The sequence below is a fragment of the Pteropus medius genome, unplaced genomic scaffold, assembly GCF_902729225.1.
Source record: "Pteropus medius unplaced genomic scaffold, Ma_sr-lr_union100, whole genome shotgun sequence".
In the NCBI taxonomy this organism is placed as follows: Eukaryota; Metazoa; Chordata; class Mammalia; order Chiroptera; family Pteropodidae; genus Pteropus; species Pteropus medius.
The window spans coordinates 162,736-173,228 of record NW_024356397.1 but is presented as its reverse complement, the minus strand read 5'-3'; the positions used below and the strand labels follow the sequence as shown (position 1 = coordinate 173,228).

At 39.2% G+C, this 10,493-nt stretch overlaps 1 protein-coding gene across 1 annotated transcript; it reads left to right on the top strand.

Annotated features, from left to right (window-relative positions):
* Positions 1–3,054: 3,054 nt before the first annotated feature.
* NEUROD4 (neuronal differentiation 4) lies at positions 3,055–10,187 on the top strand. The gene is made up of 2 exons (XM_039862180.1): positions 3,055–3,345; positions 9,183–10,187. The coding sequence occupies exon 2, from the start codon at positions 9,192–9,194 to the stop codon at positions 10,185–10,187; it is 996 nt and encodes a 331-aa protein (XP_039718114.1). The 5' UTR covers positions 3,055–3,345; positions 9,183–9,191.
* The last annotated feature ends 306 nt before the right edge of the window (positions 10,188–10,493 follow it).

The following is a 10,493-nucleotide window of genomic DNA, read 5'->3' as shown; positions in this document are numbered from 1 at the left end:
CTCACAAATCACTTTGTTTCAACCTGTTTCACAATTGATTTTGACCCTATATCATTTCCCTACTGGAGCAGTTAGCTTCTAGAGGTCAAGGACAGTGCATCCTTCACCTTCTGCCTCCATCCCTACTCCACCCCAACCTGTACTAACTAACCCTTGAAGAGCAGCTTTAGGATTTGCTCAAGTTTATCCTGAATATGGGCAGTCTGAATCCTCACTTTCTGGGATTTCACTGTCCTCTCTCCATAGTCCCTAATTGATGGCTCTGCACTCCATTTGTTGGTGGTATTGGTTTTAATTCAGCAAAAGCTAGCTCTCTCCCGAGGGAAGGTGGAAAGGAGGGACATCTGGGGATCGTTAACAACAGGGTCTGTGGCTTGCAGCTTAGCACCCTGGGGCCTAATGTCTGACATTGGTCGCGGGTCTTCAGTGTCTGGTCCAAGAAGGCAGTTTCTAGTCCCCTTAGGGGCCCACAGGCCGATCTCCTTTGGGGGTCGAGATTACTGGGAATACTAATTAATTCATTAGTGGGGTTGATGGATTATCAAGCTGTCTCCTGGCAGAGGGGCCTGAGGGTTGGGGGGGAACAGATTGCTGCCCATAAATCTGCCTGTTGCCTCCCTTCTCTCTGCTTCAATGGCTCCTGGGCTGTGGGTCGGCAACTGAGCACTGGTTACATTTTCCTCACCCAGCAGATGGTTCTAACAGGTTAGCTCTGAGCTTTACAAAAAGCAGCAGAGAAAGAAGGAAGGACTGGGGATTGGCCCTCTGGCCCAAGAACTATGGAGGGAGGAGAATGAATGCAAATGACCTGCATTCAGTCCCTCCCCCTTTTCTTTGGTGACTGCACACAACCCTCCTGCTCCTTTCTGCTCAGAGTTAAATAGCCAACTGTATAAGCATCGAGGAGTTGTGAAGAGGGTGACTCTGATGAAATAGATTTCATTCCTCCCTCTGCAAAAGGCAGTTCTTAAATAAAATTCATTGTCCTTCTCAACTCCCTCCTAAGGCTGCATGCACAGACACACACACATACACACAACTGCACGTGTTTTGAGAGCTAATCCTATTGTGTCCAGTCCCTTACATCTGTCAGAGAAAGCAAGGAGCCCCACAGAATGTTCTGTCCCCACCCTCATCTTTGTCCCAATATGTTCACCTTTCTGCTAATCCACTTCTCCTCCTCTCCCTGTGAACATTTCGCAGGCAGGATACCAAGGACTCCAGTGTCATCAACTCTCAAAAATCCATGGAGGTGGCTTTGAAGACACAGAGTAGGGGATCAATCCATTCTGTATGTGCTCATTGCAGCTCTATCCTCAACACCAATTATTCCATAGGTAAACTTCCTCTGGCTGAAGAGTGGATTTTAATTTGGTTTTCAGAAATCCACCATTCCTAGTATGTGTTACTTACTCTGAAAATAAAGTTTATGTTGTTGAGCAGGTATTTCCTGGATAGGGACACACAAATTAATGAGAGCTTAAAGATTTGCTGAAGATGAACACTTTTCTATGAAAAAAAGTATTAATTTTTATTTTCTGGTTTTCTGTGAAGGACGAGTCATGATACTTACATCAGAATTAAAAAAAATAACTTTTCACTTTATTGACAGTAAGGCTGTTTTTTTGTTGTTGTTTTAACCTTCTGTACCTTTCCTTGCCCACAAGGCATATTTATAGTTCTTTATTTCTATTAGATACACATGCCCGTTACATTGGTAGAACAAGTGATTTCCAAAAAACCTAGAAGAATTTCCTTCAAGTCAATTTCAAACAGAGGTTGAGTTTGGATCCAGAATTTTATCTTACTACTATGGCAAAAACTTAAGTGATTAGATCATTTTACAGATGTGAAAACTGATGTTGGAAGTGAAGTTGAATTACTAGAGATCATTCAGTCAATTGCTTAACCCAATCATACGTTCCTTTCTTCCTTGGAATCACTAGAAGATAACAAAATTCTTTACATTTAAAAATAAACTCACAATTATTTATTTGATCTTGGCCAAGTTTTACATAAGGCAGTGTTTGACGATCTGTAAAGTGAAGACTCCACACTTTCGCTGTGGTAGCCTGGTCCACAGTTCTCTGTCATAAAGCATATCTGTGTATTTTCCTTAAGTCTTTCCAGATGTACTTCCCCTTTTTCTCTTCTAGTAAGTTAATCTTATTTCATAATACCACAGGCATTTTCAGAATTATGTGACCCTTCTTTCATTTCAAATTCATTACCACTCAGGTTGACTTTTTCTACCTGAATGCTTAACTATATATTTCTGAAAAACAATAGGAGATCCCAGTTTGTAATTCGAGGAGCTAAGTGTCCTTAAAATGAAAGATTTCATTCACTTACTTTTTCTTTTTATAAATTTCAAACAAACAGAAAAGTTGAAAGAACAGTACAACAGCTATAGATACGACTTTGTCTATATTCACTAATTAAAATCAAAAGATTTTAAATGGGAATAATTTGACAGGTTGAAAAGAAGGGAGAAGAAGTTACTTCCTTCTACTTTTAGAATTCTGGTTTTATACCCAAAGACACCAATCCACTTGTGTAACAGAACAGTCAGTGTTTCTGTATCCTGGGCATGCATTCTTCTCAAATTTTGATTCTTCAAATGTGGGCCAGCATTTTTATTTGCCCTTCTTAGCTGTTTCTCCAAGTCTATTTCCAATTTCCTTTTCTCATTCTGTCCACATTGTTACATTCCCATTTCTTATCTTTTAACTACAAAGACTTCCAGTCCTCTTTTTCTTTACCTCTTAACTTCAGCAGCTAACCTCTCATATTCCCCTTCTACCAACCTCTATCCCCTCTTAAACAAACAAACGAACAAACAAATAAAAGAATGGCTGAGCTGGACCTAGTCAGAGGAGCCCTTTGAAGTAGGTGTGTCTTTCGGCTGGGGAAGGGGAGGAGTTAGACTGAGGGCAGCATCACCCCTCCCTGGTCAGCTGGGAAAGCAATCAAAACTGCAGCAACTCAGTGGCTCCGGCCAGAGCGCAGGAGCTGCCCAGAGGCTGTGGTCCTGAAAGCTCCACTCCGGGAACTAACCAGGGAAAGGAGATACTGAAGATCGATTAAACCAGCTGCAACTGGGGATCAGCCCGAAGTCGTCCTGGGGGAGCAGGCAGAACTCCAAGGAAGGAGTAGAATAAGTAGCAGTTAGAGAAACCAGACTCGCTGGCATTCCTAAGAGGCACTGGCCAGGTTTAATTAACATGGATCGCTAAAAGCACCTCTTTCTCCTATGATCTGGATGATCAGATAGACTTGGCTTCTCTCAGCCTCCTCCAGGACACAGGTTCACAGAGTTCACACCAGGGACTGCCACTGACAGAGGTGAGCCAGCGCATGGGGTGGTACTGGGACTACTGAAGTTTCTGTGGGAAGTTCCCACAGACCTAGAGGAGCAGTTGGGGTGAGGTAAGTCTCTTATGGACTAAGTGAGGAGGGAGTAGAATTTAGGAAACTTAAATAGAGAAGAAGAGTGTCAGAATACTTAGGAACAGACATTAAAATTTTAATAATTTTACTAATTCCCATAGTGCCTGTCACTCAAAGTGAAACTGATACTCTCATTTTTATAGAGTAGAGATTACAAGTTAGTTATTCACCCCCCCACTCCTGTCAAACCCACTCCTCCATTTTATTAATGTAGAAAAAAATTTCCAAAAAGTTTAACCGCTTTTTCTAGGTGACTCAGCAAGTAGATTGGAAGAATTGGCTCAATCTACCCTTCTGCTCATAACATTTAGGGCTATGCAAGAAGTGGAGGGGGAAGAAGGGGAATGAAAAGGGAATGAGAGGAGATGCTGAAAAGCCATGGGGTGATTCTCACCATTCCTCCCCATTTGGTTTGCTAAAAAATCCTTAAATAGTTGGAATGGAGTGGGGAAATTTTCCTTTTCTTCAACTCTTTCATATGGAAAATCAGAAGAGAAAGGTCGTCCATGTATATTTTTGCCTCTTCCTCTTAGACATCATTCCTCTGACAATAAAAAAATGTATTCAGAAAAATTATAATAAATGTAAATTGCCTCCCTCACTTTTGGACACAGGGACCAGAATGAAATGCCGAAGAAGAAGGAAGGAAAACTGAAGGATTGAGTAACTTGTTTGCAAAGTTCACCATTAGGGTCTAAAGCTATGAAAACTGAAGAATAACATGACTATGCTGGATAAGATGTGTGTGTGTGTGTGTGTGTGTGTGTGTGTGTGTACAGGTATTAATCAAGAAGGAAAGAGATAAAGTATAAAAGCCTGTATAGAAAGAGCACAGAACAGTCTACGGGCTATTTCCAGGCAGTGCAACTTGTGAGCATTCTGGTCTGCATTCTGTCCTTTCAGTGCAAAGATTCTGCAACTCTGAGCAAGGTGTTTAGTCTGTCTGGTCTTTAGATTCCCTAGAAACTGGGCAAATATTCCTCTTCTGGTTGTACTTAGGATTTAGTCATAGTATCAGGTGGTAAAGAGAGTACAATCAGCTTTTAAGAGGAAGGACACTGTGTACTCACCACAAATACACATGCAAGTGCTTCCTACCTACTTATTTCTCAATTGAAACAACAATCAAAAATTAGTAAAACTGTAGGGCAAATTCTAGGACAGCTCCACATGATAGTAATGCCCAATCACCTCAGCCATAGTAATGAAAATATTGGTAGTTACAATCATTGCCTAAGCAAACATTTTGCTAGAACAGGTTAAAAAAATGAAAAAAAAGTGGGAGAAAATTTCAAATTTGAGGTAATTGGCGGAACTTGAAATTTCGAGAAATGATTCTAAAGAAAGAGGAAAATTCTGTTATATTGTGTAAATGCAAAAAGAAATCCAAATTCTAAGAATAAAGAATAAAATGGGCTTTATATGATCAGAATGTGTTTTGGGTGTGTGTTAGGGGTCCGTATTCTGCCTCCGAAGCCAGAATTCATTGATTTTTGTCATACTGGAATCTGCTTCACATATATTTTGAAAGCTAATTTATTTTCTAGGAATGGAGAAACCTAAAAATGATGTATCACAATACTTCGTGAAAGAGTGCTGTAGGCTTCTTCATACTATTTCTATAAAACAATTGCCAACTCTTACATTTGCACAATAACTTTATAAAGAACTCGTGCTTGTATTTTCATAAAAGCTTCTAGATGAGATATGACAGACAAAAATATTATTTCCATTTTGCCCTAAGGGTAAAAGAATTAAAATAAAATTTCTATTCTCATTTAATAAGTGAATGATAGAAGAGCGTTTCAGTTTCATGTTTCTTTTAATACAACTCTGAGCTGGTTCATTAACAGGCTAAAAGTGATGGTAGAATTAGGTACCTGTTCTGGAGAAAACCAATCTGGTTTCCTTGACCAAAACTCAGAACTGCTCCACACACATTTTCAACTCTTAAATATAAAACTGAATGTTTGTCTCCCCCTCATGCCCTGTTAATCTTTTGATGCACTGAAGATATTTAGGCGAAAAAGGTCGAAGAAAAGTTTTTTTCTTTGTCCTTGAAGAGTCCTGGCTTTTACTTCTATTTAAGAAACACTTCATTTTTCTTTTCAGAGCTCTGGAACTTGATTTTGGTAGGAAAGTTATATCCCCCATATTGTTTAATCAAAGACAAAAGGAAAAATGTCCAAGTGCCAATGGTTGTCTGTATTCCACCGGAAACTTCATGAACCTGAAGAGTCATGTAACCAAGTAGGAGTGTCCAGCCAAATGCTGTTGCACAATTACAAAACAGAATGAAAGAGGCTAACTTCCGTCTTGAATATGGCGGAAGAGTTTTAATTAATCCAGTAGAGGCAGCTGATAGAGTTCTGTTTCCTCACCCCTTGCAACATAATAGGAGCTTTGATATTTAATTTCATTAGGAGATTGGGGAGTGAGTTTTTCAGGGAATTTTCTGAAGTGGGAGTTGAGATGAAACAGACTTTTATTGGCATAAAATCAATACTAAGCACAGATTGTAATTTTACCCATTTCTGTCCATGCGGCCAGAAAAATTCATGGTGAACTTTAGGAAAAAAAATATCTAACACATGGTATTTATGATGTCCAGTGCTATTGAAAGTCTTTAACTGTGTTAGTTCATTTTATGCTCACAATACTCCTATGAGGTAGAACTGTTATTCCTGCGTTGAAGAGGAAGAGACTGAGGCACAAAAAGATTATGAAACTCGCCTAATGTCACACATTTAGTAAGTAATCCAGCTGAAATTTGAACTCAAGCCATCTGACTCTAGAGTCTGTGCTGTCTAGATACATTGGGAAAAAGGGTGGGCTCTTGGGAAGTTGTCAGATGATCTTTTGAGCCAACCAGAAGAGGTTCCATCCAGATCATAAGAGGCACAGTAATTAATACAATCTACTTTTACTCTTCACCTGTGAGTAAAAAATTTAAAAAAAACTTTTTAAATTTTTACATTTAAAAAAATTTTTTAAATTTTTACATTTAAAAAACATTTTTAAATTTTTACATTTAAAAAATTTTTGAATATGCAAACATGTGTAAATGGATTATATAAGAAAATTCAAGAATAAACACAAGATAAATATATGGATGTTTGATAGCACTTGAAGTTTACAAAAATCCTTTCTCATATTTTCATTTGTTTTGCAAGGACCATGTATATATCTTATCCTTATTTTATCAAAGAGGAAATGGAAGATCAGAGAGCTTATGTGTTTGAGATCAATAACTCCTGATCCTACTTCTTGATGGGGTGAAACTTGACAGAGCTTGGCTAGAGTCCAGAGGTAGGGAGTTGAAGTTTTTTTTTTAAAAAAAGGTCAACTCAGAGGTTAGGATGGGGTCCAGTTTCAGGGGCAATTTAGGAGACTCTCTTTTCCTCTCTTGCATCTTCCTTCTCTCCCTCCCTCTTAAGTATGTCCCAGTGATAATGATGATGAAGAGGAGATGAGAGAGAGAAGAAAGAGAAAAAGGGAGCAGAGTAAGAGAAGGAGGGAGGATAAATGGGTAAAAGCAACAAGAAAAAAATTTGGAAGAGGAAGAAATCCTGGAATATGAGAGTTAAAAGACACTACAGAGACCATCTAAACCAGCTCCCTTTGGATGATGACCACTTTCTGGTGACTTAGCTTTGCTAATCCACACCTCCTGAAGTCAAAGTGCCTTTCTTTCTTCCTATATCTGTGATGGAAGAAGAAAGAGAGGAAAAAAAAAAACAACCTAGAATTTAGAATCAGAACTGGCTTTACATCCTGCTCTACAAGCTCTATGTCTTTGCATTTCCATCAGTGAATCTACCTGACCCACAGTGGCCTTAACTATAAAATGAACATAACAATCCCTATTTCCCTCAAAGGTTTGCTATAGGACTACTCAAACATAATTATAATTACGTGTGTGAACATTAGGTTTCCCAAGCCCACTCCATCCTCTTTGGTCTCAGAGTGCACCTGCCTCTGAAAGGTCTGTGTTACTTTAAAAGAAAGTTAATTAGGTCCTTCACCCTCCCTCTGGATATCTGCCTGAGTTAGAAGTGCAGCTCAGCACACAAGCTCCATCATCCATATTAAGAGTGGGATTTTCTGACTTGGCCTCGGCAGCCAGTTGACCAATAGGTTCCAACGTGCATTTTCAATAAAACTGCTTACCCAGGAAGCCTTATTAAGTGAGTAAGTCAAGATGACATGATTTCCGTGCTGATTAACATGAAACCTAGGCTGTTTTTGCAAAGCAGTAACATTAATTATTTATAGGAGGTAAACGAGGTTACAAGGAAAACAAGCTCAGATTACCAGAAACAAATCAAATAATATATTTATATTTTTGAAAGCTATGTACTAATCCTTGTGTTCATTGATTTGAGGCTCTAGCTCCAAGGATTAAAAAACATTTACCTTGCTCTCCCCTTTCTGATATATGAAGGCGATGGAGTGTTTAGCATTTCAAAGACTAGCTAGTAAACTGGGATGCCCTAATGGAGCTTATCAGATACTTTTATTTGGTAAATTATATACCTAAAAATCACTCAACAAATCTCAAAACAATTCAGCCTCTTTCAGAAATAAATGCAAAATATTTACTAAAACATCAGTATCTTCTGGTTTTCAAATTATAATTTTTTTCATAAAAAATTCTGATTAAACAGACCCTGTTAAGTAAATTAGGCTATTTCCTTGTTTGTCTAAAATAGTCTTCGCTTAGTGTTTGCAGTCACTATGTTGAGTTTAGTATTGGTTCCAGATTTTTTATTTTTAATGAAGCATTATAATGGTTGCACTAAACTAATCTTAAATAGGTTTGGTAGACCTCTGACTTGTAATTCTAACTGCTGTCATATTCTGATGGTGTGAGATGCACGGGCAATGAAAAGTGTTCTCACTTTAACATGTGGGTGAACTTGAAAGATGATCAGTGGTAACCCTCCTCTCTTTTCCTAATCCTTTTTTGACACCATGTCACTAACACCTCTAACATCACTAACATTAGATAGACCACAAATGCTTGCTGAAAAACAAAGTGCTCTTCTGATGATGGTGAGAGAATGATTTCATGGTCATGTGGTGTATCAACCAGTAGTGGCTCTTTCCTAGGAGACGCTTGAAACCAACAGTTGGCAGAGTCGGTGAAAAATGTGGGATGTTATAGGTTAAATGTATGTGATATGTCTCTAAATAGAGGCTGAGCAGTCCTTTGTAGGACACATACAAAGTATTCTGAATAATCTCACTGTAGTTTTTCATTTATTTTATGGTGTAAATATACAACATTTTACTTATTTTATTTTTTGATATCTTTTTAAAATTTTGCAATTGTACACATATTGTATAATTATAATTACTTTAGCATCCTTTTTTACTTACAAAAGTTTCTCTATTTGGACAAATAAGTTTTGACTGGATATTTTTGAGTAAAATATCTATGAAGTAAAGAATCTGAGAATAAAAAGAATTGGGCATTGACATTGCAATGAATCATCAAGTAAATTTCCTTTTTCTATAGTTGATTTTCTTATAATATGTCGTAGCCAAATGAGAATCCTAGGCATATATTTGAGTCTTAGATTAGTTATTTAGAATGGAGGACATGGACTAGATAATTATAAATCGAATCTCAATACAAATGCTGTGCTTTCTAAGATATCAAAAAAAAGTTTAGTTTTAAATCAAATTGGATATTCACAGGTGCTAAACATTGCTGTTTCCCTTTCCAGAATCTGGAAATGGCAAAAACTTATGTGAAACCCAAGGAGATGACAGAGTTGGTCAACACACCGTCGTGGATGGACAAAGGTCTGGGCTCTCAGAATGAGATGAAGGAGGAGGAGAGAAGACCAGCTGCCTATGGGATGCTTGGCAGCTTAGCTGAAGAGCATGATAGCATTGAGGAAGAAGAAGAGGAGGAAGTGGATGGGGAGAAGCCTAGGAGAAGGGGTCCCAAGAAAAAGAAGATGACAAAAGCTCGCCTTGAAAGATTTAGGGCTCGACGAGTCAAGGCAAATGCTAGAGAACGGACTCGGATGCACGGCCTGAATGATGCCCTGGACAACCTGAGGAGAGTCATGCCGTGTTACTCTAAGACCCAAAAGCTCTCCAAGATAGAGACCCTTAGATTGGCCAGGAACTACATTTGGGCTTTGTCTGAGGTCCTGGAAACTGGCCAGACACCAGAAGGGAAGGGCTTTGTGGAGATGCTCTGTAAAGGGCTTTCTCAGCCCACGAGCAACCTGGTGGCCGGATGCCTCCAACTGGGCCCTCAGTCTGTCCTCCTGGAGAAGCATGAGGAGAAACCTCCTATTCGTGACTCTGCCATCTCTGTCCACAACTTCAACTATCAGTCTCCTGGGCTCCCCAGCCCTCCTTATGGCCATATGGAAACACATCTTATTAATCTCAAACCCTCAGTATTCAAGAGTTTGGGAGAACCATCTTTTGGGAGTCATCCACCTGACTGCAGCACACCGCCTTATGAGGGCCCTCTTACTCCACCCCTGAGCGTCAGTGGGAACTTCTCCTTGAAGCAAGATGGCTCTCCTGACCTGGATAAATCCTACAACCTCATGCCACATTACCCTTCCGCAAGTCTAAGTTCAGGGCATGTGCATTCAACTCCTTTTCAGGCTGGTACCCCTCGCTATGATGTTCCCATAGATATGTCCTATGATTCCTACTCCCACCATAGCATTGGGACTCAACTCAATACAATCTTCACCGATTAGGGCAGTAGTACCAGCATTTCAGAGGATGATGTGGAGATGCTTCCCATAATTTAAATGACTGAGCTGAAATCCAATGACCTTAAAGGAACCCTATAGATGTATATCAAACATAAGAGTCCCAGTCTATGTAGGCCCTCTTACACGTCACACTTTTCTCATCATCTTCTCTATATTGTATTGATTCCTTTGTTTAGTGTTCTCAAGTGAAATCATTTGATTGTTTACAATCATGTGGAAATAGAACAGAAGCCCTGGGTCGTACTCTAGTGGTGCCAAAAACTTACTGAATGCTCTATGCCAAGTAAT